Genomic DNA, 18,447 nt, shown 5'->3' on the forward strand with positions numbered 1-18,447 from the left:
CGGGGTTCCATTCCGACGACGACGCCATAAATTGGTTCTGACATACGTAGAATATCTTTTTTTTTTTTAGTTTTCATTATTATCGCCTTTTTATAAAGCCGATCTTTATTTGTAGGTGAGTAACCATCTGTGAATGATAACATCAGCAAATTACAGGCTGCAATATTGTATGTAGTACATATTATTAAAGTTAAAAAAAAAAAAGTTAAGGTATATTTAAAAAAAAAAAAAGAGAGACATTTGTGAGTGCAGTTCGTGGTAACTCAAATACGTCCTAAGTCAGGGACTATCTGTAATTGCTACTCCCAATACCTCATACACACACCAAAAAAAAGAACGGCTGTAAGCTATACCCATGTTCTATAGTATCATCACCACCACAGCTCAGCTATGGGTTAAACAAGTCATTCTCCTTTCCAGGCCTTAGCTGGCACTTAAAAATATTGGATAGGATGCTTTCAGGGAATTGCATACTAGGTAATCGTAAAGATCCCTTTCATCTCCAGTACTTGGTTGTTGTAAGACAGATGAGCTTTTCTGAGCTAACCCAGCAACAGAGCCTTATTTAAAGCATTTTGTATGCAGAAAAGTTTTATACTTCTTATGCAACCACTTAAAAAATCAACTTTGAGAACATAATCCATTTGAAGTTGAGGCCTTTCCTGTACCTCATATAATACTGTCTGCCATTTCCCTATACATCCTTGTTACTGCAGTAAATACATTACCCAGTCAAAAATAATACTTGGAGAAAATGAACACACTATGATTAGAATGACAAGAAAATAAAATACTGCCTTTTCTTTATTACTAATAGAATTATTATAGTCACCCTGGCATCTTAAACATTCTGGTTAAAACAGGCCACAGGTGTTCTCACACCCATTTCTCTACTGATTTTTTCCTCTTTCCTATTTTATGGCAATTCAGAAAGCACTTACTAAACAATTCTTTGGATGCTCAAATCTGGGAGCTATAGAAAAGATGATGCTCCAGGGATAAACAGGTGGGCAGTATAGCCAACAGACTCTTAGAAGCCCCAATTATTCCCACCTCCTGGTATTTATTCCCTTGTGTAGTTCCCTTATCTTGAGTTTGGGTGAGACTTATGATTTGCTTCTAACCAGGAGAATATGGCAAAGATGACAAGATGCCACTTTTGTGATTACATTACAAAAAGACTGTAATATCCCCCTTGCTAGCTGATACTCTGTATTGACACTCTCCCTCGCTGGCTTTGATGAAGTAAGCAGCCAGATGGAGAGGCCATGTATGAAGATCTGAGGATGGCCTCCAGCCAAAAGCCAGCAAGGAACTAAGGCCCCCAGTCCAACAACCCTCAAGGAACTGAATGCTGCCAACAGCCATGTCAGCTTGGAAGGGGATCCCAGACCTCGCCAACACCTCAACTGCAGTGTGTGAGAGCCCTGAGGCAGAACATCCAAGTAAATGACACCAGATACCTATCTCACAGAAACTGGGAGATATATACGTGACTTGCTTTAAGCTGGAGCTCTGGTGGCATAGTGGTTAAGAGCTATGGCTGCTAACCAAAAGGCTGGCAGTTCTAATCCACCAGCTGCTCCTTGGAAACCCTAAGGGGCAGTTTTACTCTGTCCTACCAGGCGCTCCTTGGAAACTCTACGGGGCAGTTCTACTCTGTCCTATAGGGTTGCTATGAGTCGGAATCGACTAGACGGCACTGGGTGGGTTACAGGGAGACTGTTAGTAGGAATTGACTCAACAGCAATAGGTTTGATTTGGTTTTGCTTTAAGCCACTAAATCTATGCTAATATTGTTTCCAGAGCTATGGCTGCTAACCAAAAGTTTGGCTGTTCAAATCTACCAGCCTTTCCTTGGAAACCCTATAGGCAGTTCTATTCTGTTCTATAGGGTCAGTATCAGTCAAAATCAACTTGATGGCACCTAACAAAAACAACAATAATGCCTGTGGTTATAATCACATTTGAGAATGTGTTGTCTTTGTTAAGTTAATGAGATAGTATTAGTGTAGGGTATGTGTTAAGTTAATCTCTTTTGAGATATAAAAGAGATTAAACTAGCCAGCTGAAGAGAGATGGGTAAGATAGATGCCAAGACACATGGAGATCGCCGAGGAACCAGGAAGCAGAAGCTGAAGAGACAAGGACCTTCTTTCAGAGCTGACAGAGAAAGCCTTCTCCTAGAGCTGGCACCCTGTATTAAGACTTTTAGCCTCCTAAACTGTAAGACAATAAATTTGTGTTTCTTAAAGCCGTCCATTTGTGGTATTTCTGTCATAGCAGCACTAGATAACTAAGACTATGGTATTCTCTTATTGTCTTAGTCATCTATTGCTGCTATAACAGAAATACCACAAGTGGATGGCTTTAACAAAGAGAAATTTATGCTCTCACAGTCTAGGAGGCTAGAAGTCCAAATTCAGGGCACCAGCTCCAGGAGAGGGTTTTCTCTCTCTGTTGGCTCTGGCGGAAGGTCCTTGTCATCACTCTTCCCTTTGTCTAAGAGCTGCTCCGCACAGGAACCTCAGGTCCAAAAGATGTGCTCTGCTCCTGGCGTTGCTTTCTTGGTGGTTAGCAACTAATAATTAATACAGGCACAAGAGAAATATATACAATATAATTAGAATACAATTTCAAGGCAACAGAGTAACACGTATGAGATACAAAAGTTCAGGTAATGAACGTAAAGGAAGCTCATGATTTAGTTTTGCAACATTACTTATAAAGACGTTAGTTACGAGAACCATCTTAAATCAAGAATTGGGACTGGAAGAGAGGTAGAAGGAAGCGCAGAGAGGTAGAATCAACTGAATATCATGGACAATAATAACACAACACTGAGGAACAGTCAGAGAAGACTGAATAGGTACAGTGGGACCAGTTCATGGGAGGCCTGGCATAGCAGGGGCAGAGCAGGTTTATCTTTGATACTGTAGGCAACACTAAAGGAAAGGCTTTTGAGCAGGGAAATGACAAAATAAAAGCTGTGTTTTAAAGAACCTAATCCTATCCCAGTATAAAGGATGAAGCAGATTAGACATAAGACGACCAAGAATAGATATGCTGGCACAACAATCTTCATGAGAGGCTAACAAACATGTGGGGGAGGGGGGAGAGGGGTAGGTTTGCACTCAGTAATAATCAAAGACATGCAAATTAGAACTATAAAACATCATTTTTTCGGGGGGGGTCCATCAAGTTAGCAAAGAATAAAAACTAGTAATACGCCGTTGGTGGGAATGTAAATGGAAAAGCTTTTATGGAAAGCCATTTAACAATATGCATTGTTGCTGCTGGTGGTACGTGTGCCGTCAAGTCAATTCCAACTTATACAGGACATAGCAACAATATAGGATAGAGTAGAGCTGCCCCATAGGGTTTCCTAGGCTGTAATCTTCACAGAAGCAGATCATCAGGTCTTATCTCCCTCGGAGGGTCTGGTGGGTGTTCTTGAACTTCTGACCTTTTGGTTAGCAGCTGAATGCTTAACAATTATGTCAACAGAGCTCCTTTAATATGCGTTAACAACCTTAAAATATTTAGATCCTCAGACTCAGTAATTCACTTCTTAGAACATACTCTAAAGAAACAAATGTATTTACCTATTCAATAAATATTTATGAATGCCTGGAGCCCTGGTGGTGCAGTGGTTAAGAGCTACAGCTTCTAAAAAAAGGTCAGCCATTTGAATCCACCAGTCACTTCTCGGAAACCCTATGAGACAGTTCTACTGTGTCCTATAGGGTCACTATGAGTCGGAATCAACTTGATGGCAAAGATTTTTAATCACAGTCTAGCCACTGCGTGAGGTACTGAGGATACAGCAATTAACACAACAGAGCTCACCTTTTCTCTCATGAAGATTAGAGACACATATTTAACAGATAATCACAAAGCAAATGTATAATTACACATATTACGGGGCACAATGAGAGAGTATGTTAAAATGTCTGATTTAAAGCATGAGATCAAAGATCTCTCTGAAGAGTGGCATTTATACTGAGATCTAGAAGATGAGAAGATATAGCCACGTGAAGGATGAAAGGAATTCTGTCTAATAGAGATAACAATATTCAAAAGGGCAAGAAAGAGTTAGTTATATTCAAATTTTAAAGGACTCATTTGTTGACTTGTTCAACAAATATGTGTGGAGGTCCTAGTAAGTACCAGATGCTATACTAGGTGCTGGGGATAAGGGCTGGGAAAAGGCAATCAAGATCGGGCAGAGGAAACAGCATATAAAATAGGTAAAGAAATATCCTGAAGCTATGGAAGGGCCTGGAGTTCATAATGAAGCCAAAGATGTATGAGGAACTATGTGTAAAAGGTAGAAACCAAAGCACCTGGCAGAAACAGGGGTAAAAATATAGGAAACAAAAACGAAGACTCCAGTCTTCCTGTCTCCTTCCAACTCTGAATATTATAGACTTACCTGAGTAAAGTATGTTCAACAAATTTACCATTTATGGACAGAAATACTTAAATAGGTTAGAAGTTAAAAAGGTCTTAATGCACAAAGATGAAGCAGAGATCAAAAATAAATTTGAACACAGATACACGTGCTAAGAAACAGCTATACTTACGAAACTGTTTTCCCTTATGTTATACATAAACGGTTCCAACTATGTTAAATATAACACATAACAGAAAAAAGTGATTACTTTTATAAGTAGGCTCTCTTTGCAAGAGGCCAAAATGTCAAGAGAATAATCCAAGGATTTGGAATCTGCTTCACTGAAATTAAAAATTGACCAAATGAAGGACCATAAGATTAAGTATGAAGAGTGGTATTTACATAAAACTTACATAAGAATATGCCTGGAGTCATCAGCAAGTTATGAAGGAAGCCACAAAAATGATTACCACCTCATGTGAGCAGTGGACCTGAGAAAGTGGAGGCCTGTTCCTCTTATTCCTCTTATCTCCTCAATTATCTACATGGTAATATTTATGTTTGGTACATGTCAAAGCATTAAAGAGTTCAACAATGTTTGACAGCACGGATACTAAAAAGAAAAAAGTGGAACTCTGTACTATTTTTAAAACTTCTGTATCAATCTAAAATTATCTCAGCACAAAAACAAAAAGATATGGATATACCTAATGAAGGATTTAAAAACATTTTAAGATAACTGAATTTATTACTACAGTAACAACAGCTACTACTCTGTTACTACTGCTGCTGCTGCTACTCACAAGGGGTTTCTTGGTATTGAAATGTAGAAATGGACAATGCGACAATTTTTCTTAAGTCAAAACAGAGTAGTAGAAAAATTAAAAGGCTAGGTGTCAGGTGACATAACCTGAATCTCAAGGCTGGCATTCAGTCACTGTATCACCTTAAGTAAATAATCTTTCTGGGTCCCAGTTTTTTGTAAAATGGAATTAATAGTACTTATTTATTCTTTCTAGCTAAAAGGGTTATTAGGAAAGTAAATAAAAGTAGTAGTAAAAGTCTTTCCAAATTAAAAAAAAAAAAAAGACATGGCTTTTTTTTTTTTTTTTTAGTACTGCTCCAAGAAAGACCATAGGCCTAAAATTTGAGTTAATTTCATGAGACAATCATAAAGAAGAGTACATGAAACCAGCCTCCATATTATTGTCTCAGATTCTGATTTTCACTTCTGTCAAGGGATGTAGGCACACACTAAGAGAAAAGCTCATGGTCTGAACTGGCTACTCCACGGCCAGTCACATGGCTTTGGGAAAGTCACTTCAATCTCCTAAGCCTCTGCTACATCTATGTCACTGTAGTATCACAGGGCTGTTTATTATGGCATACTATACACACGGAGCCCTGGTGGTTAAGAGCTCAGGCTACGAACCAAAAGGTCAGCAGTTCGAATCCACCAGCTGCTCCTTGGAAACTCTGTGGGTCAGTTCTACTCTGTCTTGTAGGATTGCTATGATTTGGAATCGACTTGATGGCAATGGGTTTTGGGGGTTTTTTGCTATATAAATACACATTATTACTATTTAAATTTTTATTTACTTGAATTGCATTATCTCCTTTTCATTAAAGAAGGAATATCTTTTTGGATTTCTGAAATTATCAAATTAATCTTATTCTTCCCAGTAGTGAGCCAAACTTAACCGATAGATTTATATAATAAAACTTGCTACATACTGCCTTCTTGGAAAATACTTCATAACAACTATAAACTGAAAAATGCTTTTATCTACTCAGTCTTTTCCTATAAAAAAAAAAAATTCAATCAGTTAACCTGTTACCTTAAAATTAGTTTTATTAACTCTGAAGACCTAGCTAGATATGGGAAATGTCCAGTAAGTTTAATGGGGCATAAACGCACAGTCTGAACAAGTATATTAGCATTAAAAATGTTAAATGAAACATATTTTCCCCAAGACATTAAAAATAAAATAATAACTTTCTTGAAGAAAAGAGGTTATTAAGTTAAGAATTTCATGAAATCCAAAAGATAAACATTGAAAATCCAAAATAAATTTTAAAGTCAAATAAAATGTATCTTTTACAAAATTGGAAATTGATGTGTACTTATAAATACTTTATTACAATGTTCCCTTATATAACTTTAATATTTCAAAATCCATTATCATCCCTGTCTCCCATTAAGCATAATTTTAGGAAGAAAAATATTACATTATTTTCTGGGTTAAAATTTAGTGTACAACCTAAAGAATGATAAGAAAACAAAAGAGTAACCCTCTCAAATCAAGCCTTTTACCCATTAAAAACTCAAGTCCTAGCAGCTAATTTTGTTTCCTGGAAAATGTATTTGTAGACCAGAAACAGAAGTGATTCAAGTATATGGTTAAAAAAATTCAAAAACATTAAGAAGAATCATAGAAAAATAATATTCTTTATAGCAATAAGAAAAGCAGGATTTTCTTCGCCACCCTTCAAAGTTAGTGTTCATCATTCAGCAACAGTCTACTCACTTCCGATGGGTGTGGTCCATGCCACTGTTTGGTATTGCTTCCAACTTTGCATTTTTCTGCCCACAGATATTTCCATAGCTGTCGTATCCTGACACTAGTCTCGCTGCTGCACCTGTTGCTACTGAAAAGCCACAAATAAATCCCTAGGAAAGAAACAGAAAAAAACACACAAATAAACCATTTCAACAGCAACAATCACTACTTGATACGATAATGAGCTTCTTTTGTCTGTTCAAGGGAACAAAGAACTATCTTTCCTTACTGCAAACACTGTTCTACTGTTTTCCTTGGATTTCACATAAGCAGCACAAAGCAGTCCACAGGGAAACACTATTTACTACCATAACAAAACAAATCCCAGGCTCTTACATCATAAGATCGTCTTGCATTTTATTATAATAAGAGCTTCTCTGTATTGAACATCTGCTCTGTGCCAGGCTTTGTACTAGGCACTTACCACACATTGTAACTAATCCTCTAAGGAAGAAACTGAGGTCCTGAGAGGTTAAATAAGTTGCCCAAGGCCAGACAAGCTAGTAAAGATCAGAGCACAGAGTCAGACTCTTCATTCTTTAGCTTTATTTGGTTGTAAAGGGGTTCTGTTAAATGAACAACAGCAAAGGATGGGGAAAAAAATTCAAAGAATAGGCATGTGGGTTTTGAGTCATTATCACTTCAATGCACACAACACTTCTATTTTCTTCCTGCAATAAAACTGTATACAAGCCAAAGAATTATACCATGAGGCACCACCCTGCTCTTTGAATTGTAGACTCAGGGAAGCCAGGCACTGGCTCTATGTACTGTAAAGTCACTTCATTTCATGGGACTATGCTTCATCACAGTGCCAAAGGCAAACGGTAGCTACTTGCTAAGTCAAGTACGTGCTGACCAAAACAAAGCAATAAAAGCCTTATGCAGGATACTGGGCAAAAAAAAAAAAAAAAAACAGGAAGTAAGGTGATTCACTGCTGATAAATTTATTGTATTTGGGGAAAAGACTAGAGTTAAGACCTATTCTTGCAAGCTGCTCTTAAAAGGTTGAGTTTTTGTTACCTTTATTAAAGCGTCTAGTGAAGGCAGAGATTATCACTGTTTATTTCATCATAGCCAAGCACCGGAAGTAATACTTATCTAAGTAACCCTGATAGATATCAGGTGATAGTGGTAAATACTCCTTCAAAGAAAAATATTTCCCCATTAAATACACTTACCGAAGTAACAGCCATAGACAATACATAATTGAATGAGCATGGCTATGTCCCAATAAAACTTAATTTGCAAAAAGAGGCAACCAGGCTGCAAGCAAGTTTGCTGACCTCTATCCTAAGAGGTCTACTCTCTCCTATAGGGTCGCTATGAGTCGGAATCGACTCGACAGCACTGGGTTATTCTAAAAAGGTGTTCTTATAATTTCAGGAGCCCTGGTGATGTAAGAAGAGTCCTGGTGGTGCAGGAGTTAACCGCTTGGCTGCTAACCAAAAGGTTGGTGGTTCAAACCCACCAGCAACTCCATGGGAGAAAGATGTGGCAGTTTGCTTCTGTAAAAGATTATAGCCTTGAAAACCCTATGGGGCAGTTCTACTCTGTCCTATAGGGTCATGATGAGTTGGAACTGACTTGATGGCACTGTTTTGTTTTGCTTTTTTGTGGTGCAATAGTTAAGTACTCAGCTGCTAACCAAGAGGTTGGTGGTTCAAACCCACAAGCTGCTCCACAGGAGAAAGATGTGGCAGTCTGCTTGCTTAAAGATTACAGCCTTGGAAACCCTATGGGATAATTCTTGTCCGTCGTACAGGGTTGCTATAAGTCAGAATCGACTCAAGGGCAACAGGTTTTATTTTTTTAAATAAACAAACACTGGTTTCTAAGTAAACCCACTCCTAGTTTTATTGTGCTGGTAGAGGAAATGAGAGAGAAGCGTAGAGTATAACCCTAGCCAGTAGAAACTAGCTACGCTGTGTAAGAAAATGGACTCCCTGATTCCCTACTCTCCTGCTCTCTGATTCCAGCCAAGTTACTTCAACTCTCTGTGTCTGAGTTTACTCATCTATAAGATGGAGATGATGAGTATGTAGCTCATAAGGTTGTTGTAAGGATTAAACAAAATAATATAGTAAAGTGGTAAGAACCATGCTTGGTACATAGCAAGAGCTCAATAAATATTAGTTACTATTGTTATTGTTAGAGATGAGAATGGGTTGTAAGGGAAGAACACTGGGTTTTGGGGTCAGATAAACCTGTGTTATCAATAGAATATTGATGATTCCATTTTCTACTTGTGTGACCTTGGACAGACTTACTTAATTCTCTGGGTTTCAGTTTACCCATCTATAAATTGGGGCTAAAACCACTTATCACAAAAACAAACTTATCACAAAGGCTCTTGTGAGAATTACACGAGATGATACATGTGAAGTGTCTGTCTCAATAAATGTTTGTAAATTCTACTTTAAAGCAGCAGCTAACTGCCAACACTAGGGATAGGCACAGGCTGGTCAAAACTAGCTCATCCACCCTCACCCAGCTACCCATCTTCCCCTCTTCTGACTCCTCCAAGGAGACTGCAGGGCAGTCAGTCCTGCCTCAGAACTCCAACCCAGTTCTGAGATGAAAAAAAGACATTTAATCCCTTACATACACACACATGCAAATCAGCATACCATTCTAGGCATATCCTTGAACCCCAAATAAGAAAACCCTATCTATTTTAAACGCTAGCAAGCAGCCATCTAAGATGCATCAGTTGGTCTCAACCCACCTGGATTAAAGGAGAGAATGAAGAACACCAAGGACACAAGGTGATTACGAGCCCAAGAGACAGAAAGGGCCACATGAACCAGAGACTACATCATTCTGAGACCAGAAGAACTAGATGGTGCCCAGCTACAACTGATGACTGCCCTAACAGGGAACACAACAGAGAACCCCTGAGGGAGCAGGAGAGCAGTGGGATGCAGACTCCAAATTCTCATAAGACCAGACTTAATGGTCTGACTGAGACTAGAAGAACCCCGGTGGTCTTGGCCCCCAGACCTTCTGTTGCCCCAGGACAGGAACCATTCCTAAAGCCAACTCTTCAGCATGGATTGGACTGGACAATGGGTTGGAGGGGGATGCTGGTGAGGAGTGAGCTTCTTGGATCAGGTGGACACTTGAGACTATGTTGGCATCTCCTGCCTGGAGGGGAGATGAGAGGGTGGAGGGGGTTAGAAGCTGGCAAAAAGCACACGAAAAGAGAGAGTGGAGGGAGAAAGCAGGATGTCTCATTAGAGGGAGAGTAATTGGGAGTGTACAGCAAGGTGTATATGGGTTTTTTGTGTGAGAGACTGACTTGATTTGTAACCTTTCACTTAGAGCACAATAAAAATTATTTAAAAAAAGAAAAGAAAACCCTATCTATATTGAGCAAGAAGCCCTGGTGGCTCATTGGCTAAGTGCTCACCTGGTAAATGAAAGGTTGACAGTTTGAACCCACTAGCTGCTCCATAGGAGAAAGACATGGCAGTCTGCTTCAGTAAAGATCACGACCTTGGAAACCCTATAGGGCAGCTCTATTCTGCCCCATAGGGTCACTATGAGTAGGAATTGACTCGATGGCAATCATTTTATATTGAGCAAGAACAGAAGTGGATGTAAACTATTAGGAGGTTTAAAAGCTAACCTTTCCAATAGTTTTCTAACAAGAAGCATTACAGGGTAACAGAAAAGGAATGGGCTTGGTATTTAAAATTGCCTGGATTCAAACCCTCACTCTACCACTTACTACCTGTGTGGCTTTGATCCAATTACCTCTTCAAACTAACACAGAGTAATGCCTTCTGGTTCACAGCCTAATGGTGAGGACTAAATGAGATAACGTACACCCAATCCCTACCTGAGTGTCTGGCACAGGGCAAGTGATCAATAAATAGTAGCTGTTAGTGGTAAATTCAAATAAGAAAGTCAGGCTGAAGAGTTTTGCAATGGTAACTAGGCAGTAAACCAAAGATTCCTTCAATTCTCTATTTTTGGATAAAAATTTCTAGGGAGGGGGAAAAAGTGAAAAATGTCATCAGTAACTTTGTTATTATACAAAAGCATTTTCAGACCACAATTACAATCCTGTTTTACTACTAGTCAAAAATAGCAACGCCTTTGCATAATTAAAAGTTATGTTCCTCTTTTGCTTTCCACAGGATTTTCTTCTTATGTTTGATAAAGTACTTTGTGTTATAGATTCCCTAAAATGGTTTCTCACTTCCCTTTCTGACTATTTTTAACAGTGTTGTTGGACGTGTGGTTTTTTTTATCGTAAGCCACCTCACATCCCTGTGGGATGTACGCAGAGTATAAATTATAAATGTTATATATATATGCTAAAATAGGACACTGACATATTTTCACATAGGCCATTTACACTTCTTAGTAGCTTCCAGAAGCATTAGAGTGGAGCGAGTAAGGAGTTGCAGGGGGGAAAGGAAGGAGAACAGAAAACTAATAACATGGGAAGAAACCATGGCTGTTATCCCAGAGACTTCCATATGGCACAAGTGCTGACAAGGGGGAACTAGGCCAAATATAAGTAAAAATACAATCTCCTTAAAAAGAAAACTTCTGAAAACCAAATACAGGAAGCAGTATAGTTTCCTATGAGAAAAAAATGTGAAATTGAAATAGGGAGAAAGAAACTTTACAGAGTACACTCTAATGGCTCCACAGAGAAGGAAAAAAGGCATTCAGCAGAAGGAAATCACATTAATGAGGCAAAGGGGGATGAGGAAGGCTTTTATAAGCATATAGGAGAAAGCAATCACTGGAAAGAAAGTAAGCCTATTAGTAAGGAAGAGAATGATAGCTAAAATATTACTATGACTGAGCTACTGAACTGCTTTTAGAACTGTTATTTTAAGAGAGAAGGCAGAGCATACAAGTCTAATCACAAATAGGGGGTGACTCAAATCAGGTAAAGGCATATCGGGATGGTGGGTCAAAGGCAAGGCCTGGCAACTAATAAGTTCCTACTGCATAATTGGAGAAAAAAATTGGCTAATTAAATGACAGATTGGACCATAAAATAAACACTATCACCTGTGAGTATTGTGCTCCTCTAAATACTCGTCTAAATGAAACTAAAAAGTAAACATTTCCCCTAGACCAAAGATGAGAAGGTAAGGGGGGACAAGGAAGCTAGATTAAGGGAAACCAAACAACCAGAATGGAAATAATAAGAATGCTGATAATGTTGTGAAAAATGTAACCGATATCACTGAACGATATGTATAGAAGTTATTAAATGAAAATCTAATTTCCTGTGTAAATTTTCACCAAAAACACAATAAAATATTAAAAAAAAAAAAAATTGGCTAATTAATGAACTTTGCTCATCTTCCCTTCCTATTACAAGGTATAGTTCTAGTTAAGCAAGAGCTTTTACTTAGTTTCATTCACTATTAGTCAAAAAAGATACAAAAAAAGGACACACATTCATTTCATAAACATAAATTTCATACTTGGAACATTTACTAAGCAATATGAACAAGGCAGAAGGCCTTACTTTCAAAAAAAAAAAAAAAGTCAACAAAAAACATGGGTGATAAGACATGAATACGACAGAAGATGGGGGAAAAAAGAGTGATGCCTATAGCCCTCTCCCAGGAATTAGTAAAAACATACAGAGCCACCTTTTTTCTTTTCCTCAAATACTGTCTGCTTTAGCTATATACATCCTTATTTCAGTCAGTGCTTACAGTCAATCTCCTATTAAGTAGTGTGTAAAACTCTGGACTACCATTTGGCTTCAGTTCCTCTACTTCTGAGAACCTGAGAAAAGGAAGGCCATTAGGACCCAGCAGATAGGGTAGGATCAGAAGGCCTGATACAATACTAATATTTATGCAAATAAATAAATGAAACTCTTGCCAATTTGCTAAAGATTTCTGGATTTCTTCAAAGTTTAGTATAATGCATTGCTCTAAAAAAGAGGAAAGAGGTGTAAAACCAGGAGTGATTGGAAGTCTAAGAAACATCCACTCAATAAGCATTTACTGAGCATATACAAACGCAAGGTGTCATGCAAGGTACCAAGAGTTATGACACATAAAGAACTGAAATGTTCTTAAAAGAGAAAAAAAAAACAATGGGGCATGAGGCAGCAAAGATCAGAGAGGCTCAGTTTCACGCACAGCTCAGGCAACGAAAAGAACACAGACAAGGAATTCTGAGAACTGCTTTCAGCTCTACTGCTAATACCCTTATGACCCTGGGCAAGTCACTTTAAAGTCTCTGAGACTCAGCTGCTTTACCTGTTGCAAAGACTGAACTAAACTCATCTCTAACGCCCTTTTCTTCTTCTAAAATTTTATGATTCCAAGGGAAAGGGGATATAAAGTAAACATCTTAACAATATACATACTTAACAGAGAGAAGTATAAACCCATTTGGCTCACTACAATAACTGAGAAAAAGGAAAGAAAGAGTTCATTAAAAACAAATGGATTTAACAAAGATTAGGTAGTCCTTTGGATCAGGCAACCTTAAGGTAATTTTTAGCATGCTGCTGTTCCTATTCTGTGATGCTGGCAAAGGACAGACTATCAAACAGGTGACTAAACACTGCCGTGAATCTCTCGCTTTGTGCTGCACACTCAACAATAGTTAATGAGGCAGAAACACCATGCCCCGGGAACTAGACTAAGGCTATAAAATAAAAAAGGTCCTTGAAAGCAGTGGGAAGGGACAACCTACACAATAACGTCCCCTAGATCCAGCTCTAGTCCAGATTATTCTCCAAAATTCCAACCCTGAATTTCCAACTGCTTATCTTTCCCAAGAATTCTACGTATCCAAAATTCATTTTCTCATTCCACGTTTCCCCAAACCATTTTCCTTTCCTACATATATCCCATCTCCATTAGTAGCACCGTTATCTACTAAACTGCACATGTGAGATACAGACTGAGGGGAGTCTTCTGTTACCCTCCTCATGCTTCTACCCCTCGCCCTAGCTTTTGAACTTCTCCCTGGAGGAAGGGGTAATGCTGAGTATTTATCTGGTCAAAGTCTTAGATAATGATTAGACCACATTTTACTGGCAAGTGAGATTGCTGTGTCCCCCTAAAGGCCATGTTCACATGCAGGATGTTTTCTGTTGTTTCCCCATTCCACGCAACAAGCATAGCAGGTAGGGTTTGCCTCCTGAGGCCTTGCCTTCTACCTCCTCTCCCCTGGGTTCAACTCTACCACTATGTAATCTTATGCAATTATTTAACATAGCTCTATGCTTACTTCCTTCTCTGTAAAGTGGGGGTAATGATAGTAATGGTATCTACTTCAGTAAGTACTTGGGAGAACTAAATGTGTTTCTATGTGCAAAGTGCTGAAAACAGTGCCTAGCACATACTGTTCTTGTTGTTGTTTGGCCCGTGGAGTCGCTTCCGACTCATAGTGATCCTATGTACAAAAGGCAGAAATACCACCCATTCCTACAGCCATCCTCATGATCGTCATTATGCTTCAGCCCATTGTTGCAGCCACTGTGCCAATCCATCTTGTTGAGGGTCTCCCTCTTCTTCGCTGACCCTCTATCAAGCACGATGTCCTTCTCCAGGGACTGGCCTCTCCTGATAGCATGTCCAAAGTATGTGAGGCAAAGTCTCGTCATGCTTGTTTCTAAGGAGCATTCTGGCTGTACTTCTTCCAAGATGGATTTGTTCATTCTTTTGGCAGTCTTGGTATATTCAATATTCTTCACCAACACCCCAACTCAAAGGCATCAATTCTTCTTTAGTTTTCCTTATTCACTGTCCAGCTGTCACATGCATATGAGGCGACTGAAAACACCATGCCTTGGATTAGACACACCGCAGTCCTCAAAGTGACATCCGTGCTTTTTAAAGCTTTAAAGGGGTCTTCTGCAGCGCCCAGCAAGAGATAATAATTATCAGGGGATCTCTGTATCATCTTCCACTTCATGTCTCCCATGTGGTAAGCACTCCTGGCAGGGTCTTCCAACCTCCTGTCATTCTTGTCTTTTTGTGGTTAAGCTGATCCAGGCAGATGTGGCTCAGGTAGGTCTCTCTTTTTCCTTTCCCCTGCCTCTCCTCTTCTCACTGTCCAACCAGGTAAATCAGACCATCTAGATATGGCAGCATGTGAGGCCCAAGCTATATTCCACAACTCATTTTTACCAGTGTTTTATTGGGGGTATCAGGTACCTGCTCAGCAACTAATAAAATAGTATTTTACTATCCTCCATCCCACTCTTGTCTTGTGTATACAAAAACCACGACTGGTTAGCTTGGGAGGAACTAGGGTACAATTTGAGTTAAAAAACAAAACAAAAAACCCTAACCTGAACCCCTAACTCAAGTACCTATTTGTTATCCATAATCTGTCTCTCACTTGCCTCCACTATCAATGATACCAAATGCTACTGATCTTGCCTCTTCAATCTCTCTCCTCCTCTCCTTTACCACTACCTTATTTCAGGCACATTAGCTTCCTAAGCTGTCTCTCTACATGAAATCTCTTCCTCCTTCCAAGCCATCTTTCACACTGGCTACCAGGGTCATCCTTCTAAACCCAGCCATATGACATTTTGCTCAAAACTCTTTGGTGTTTTATAAACACCTAAAACGGTGGGTCTCAAACCTGGCTGAACATTAGAATCACAGAGATCAAATCAGAGTCTCTGAGGTGGTGCCAAAGCATAAGTATTTTTTAAAGATCACAGGCTATTCTAATGTGCAGCCAGAGTTGAGAACCAGTTGTTTACTACCTTAATGAAAAATAGAAATTCAGAAATGCAATGCTATGTGTGCAATTTTTTTAGAGAAGGGTAAGCAGATGTCTAATAAATTCAAAATAGTGATCCAAGTTCAAATGTGGAACATGACAGCTCTCAAAAAGTCTGGTAGCAATTTACTTTGAAAAGTACTCTAAGTTCTAGACAATTCAAATATGGAAAAGCCTTGTGACCAAGGAAAGAAATGAAAAGGGAAGTACAAACATTTATGAAGAAGTGAACATGTGTAAATAAAAAGACTTATTGATAAAGGTAAGTGGAAAAGGACAAGAACTTAAAATATTCAAGTTAAAGCATAAATATCAAGGAGCAAGCAAAGAAATGCAGGTAAGGACAGAAGAATAAAGGTACGGTTTTAACATCAGGCTGCAAGATGACTGAGAAATAACTTGCAAGAGAAGCAGGTAGCTGTGAATACTAGGTGAAAAAACATAACCAGAAAGTTCTGGTTCAAATCTATCTTTGCTACTTACTAACAACAACATGCCTCATCTGTAAACTGAAGATAAAATCTATCTCATCAGAAAAGTGGAAGAGCTGAATGAGATAAATTCATATACGAAAACATCGAGTATACATTAATGCTCAGCAAATGTTTGTTGAACGTTTCTCTTATAAGGACTATAGAATGAAATCTAAGGGAACAAATACTAAGAAGAAAAAAAAACTCAGAACTACAGTTGTGCCACTATGGTGGGCAACAGAACTTTGAGATTTCCTCAGTTTCCACATGGCAAAATTTGATGACAGCTCAATTCCATGAATGCATTGAAAGAATCATTCCAAAACAAATAACGCTATGCCTGCATTTAAAAGTACACACAGTGGGTCTTAATTACCATCACGCTGAAATCAACATTATATTAATTACCACTGCATTCAAACATTTCAGTAAACAAACAACTCCTTACTCTCAAGTCACTCCCAATTCAGCCTATTAACATTAATGACTGCACTTTCCTGAGCACAGAAAATCAAAAGCACCTCAGGTGGCATAGTATACATTTTTATACACATAACTTTGAAAGGTCAGCTACTATTTGTCCCGGGGTTAAATTCAGGGGGAGAAAAAAGTTATGGACTAATTCTGTTGGCGAAGAAACTTTTCCACACTTCGCATGCATGTTTGTGTATGCTGCAGTTCAGTTGCTAGTCCATTAAACTAAGGAGACTCTTGAACAATTTAAATCCAAAGCTAGAAAATGGGCATTCTGATGTTTTCTAAAAACTTTAAATTTGGTGAAACTGAGCTAGCTTTTATCTTGAAAACTAACACACATTATTTTACTGAACTTAACATGCCTCTTTGTTAAAATTTACTGCTTTCCTTTTCTTTGTTCAAGGGCAAGACTAGTGTCTACAATATGTCTATTCACCACGATTAGGGTGGGTCTGTGATTTGAAAATGGAACTTGGGAAGTAGGCAGTTTCAGGAAGACACAGAATAAGAATTTCTTAAACAGCTTCCATAAGATGCACGGGAAAGAACAGGCTTAGAAACACTCACACATGAGTGAAAAAAAGGCTGCCTGAGGCAGCATAATTGCATTTTGAGTTGCAGAAGACTAAGAGAGAGAGAGCAATACAGTATTTGTAGAGTTGCCTTGAGGGAGAGGAAATGAGGTGGTAGAAAAGAACATTGGCTTGGAAGTTAAGAGACCTGGGCTCTGTTCCCAGCTCTGCCATCAACTAGGAGTATGGCCTTGGGATGGCTCTTATTATCTCTGGGTCTGATGTTTTTAACCTGTAAAATGAGAGTGATGGACCAGATGAGGATTTCCAAGGTCCTTTCTAGCTCTAAACACCAGCTAGTTCTAAAACAGTCATTTGGTATCTTTTTTCCAGCCCAGAGCACGAGCAATGACTCTAAAACCACTGAAGTCTATGTTAGAAACTCCTGCAGGGCACCAGACTCTGCTCCTCCACCCCCTGTGCCCCACTTGGAAATCACTGATCTAAGATAGTCCAGGTCCCTGGATCTCTGACTGAGAGACGCCACTCATCGTAGTCAGCACAGTAGGCACCAGAGGCCTAGTATGGGCAGAAGGAGGAAGAAGGAGTGAGCAACCAGCCACCCATCTAGGAAGAACTTAAAAATGTCCGAACTGGAAGCTATAGGAAATCATCCAGCAAAATGTTCTACTTTTAAAAGAAAAAAAAAATTCCTACTTGTATCCACAGAACACCAAGTCCTGAGAGAACTGACTGGCCCAAAGTCACCCATCAAGTCTGTGTGACGGGGCTGGGTAAGTACTCAGGATTCTCAACTCCCTGGCTGGTGTTCTGCTCGTCACCCCTTCAAGACTTCAGTTTAGAGAAACTTACGTCAAATCATCTGGATTTCTGGAATGATCTGCCGAATGAGACAGATTCCCAATGGCTCCTTAATTTTAGTCTCAGTTTTCATGCAGGAAAAAAAAAAAAAATGAGGGGATACCAATTACCACTGAATGGTATGGAAAGTAACGTAACTTGCCTCAATGTCATCCTCAGCAATACAGGAGGGGTTTAAAAAAAAAAAAACCTCCCTCTTTAGACCTACTCCCCACCATGCCCGTGACGTTCAAGTTCCAGTCACCTGTGAGAGTTTCCTTACCATCCCAATGCAGAACAGAATGAAGAGCAGCAGCCATGGTATGTCTGTGCAGCTACGGTCCTCCAGAGGCTTCCATTCACGTTTGGAGCTCTAATTGAAAATACAAAATAACAGAGAGTGGTAGATATTTAGTTACAATCAG

The 18,447-nt window shown here is 39.0% G+C and overlaps 1 protein-coding gene across 5 annotated transcripts in view; it reads right to left on the reverse strand.

Moving 5' to 3' along the window:
* SLC44A1 (solute carrier family 44 member 1) overlaps positions 1-18,447 on the reverse strand; it is a 180,665-nt gene that overhangs the window by 103,270 nt on the left and 58,948 nt on the right. For 4 of the 5 annotated variants that reach the window (XM_010587786.3, XM_010587785.2, XM_010587787.3 and 1 more), the window contains exons 2-3: positions 18,306-18,395; positions 6,925-7,067 (exon numbers count right to left, since the gene is read on the reverse strand). In XM_010587786.3, the coding sequence (XP_010586088.1) occupies positions 6,925-7,067; positions 18,306-18,395 (233 nt within the window). Of the gene's footprint in view, positions 1-6,924; positions 7,068-18,305; positions 18,396-18,447 lie in introns of those variants that run through there. The other variant, XM_064291642.1, reaches the window with a different exon arrangement.

This window comes from Loxodonta africana, chromosome 9 (assembly GCF_030014295.1).
Source record: "Loxodonta africana isolate mLoxAfr1 chromosome 9, mLoxAfr1.hap2, whole genome shotgun sequence".
NCBI lineage: Eukaryota > Metazoa > Chordata > Mammalia > Proboscidea > Elephantidae > Loxodonta > Loxodonta africana.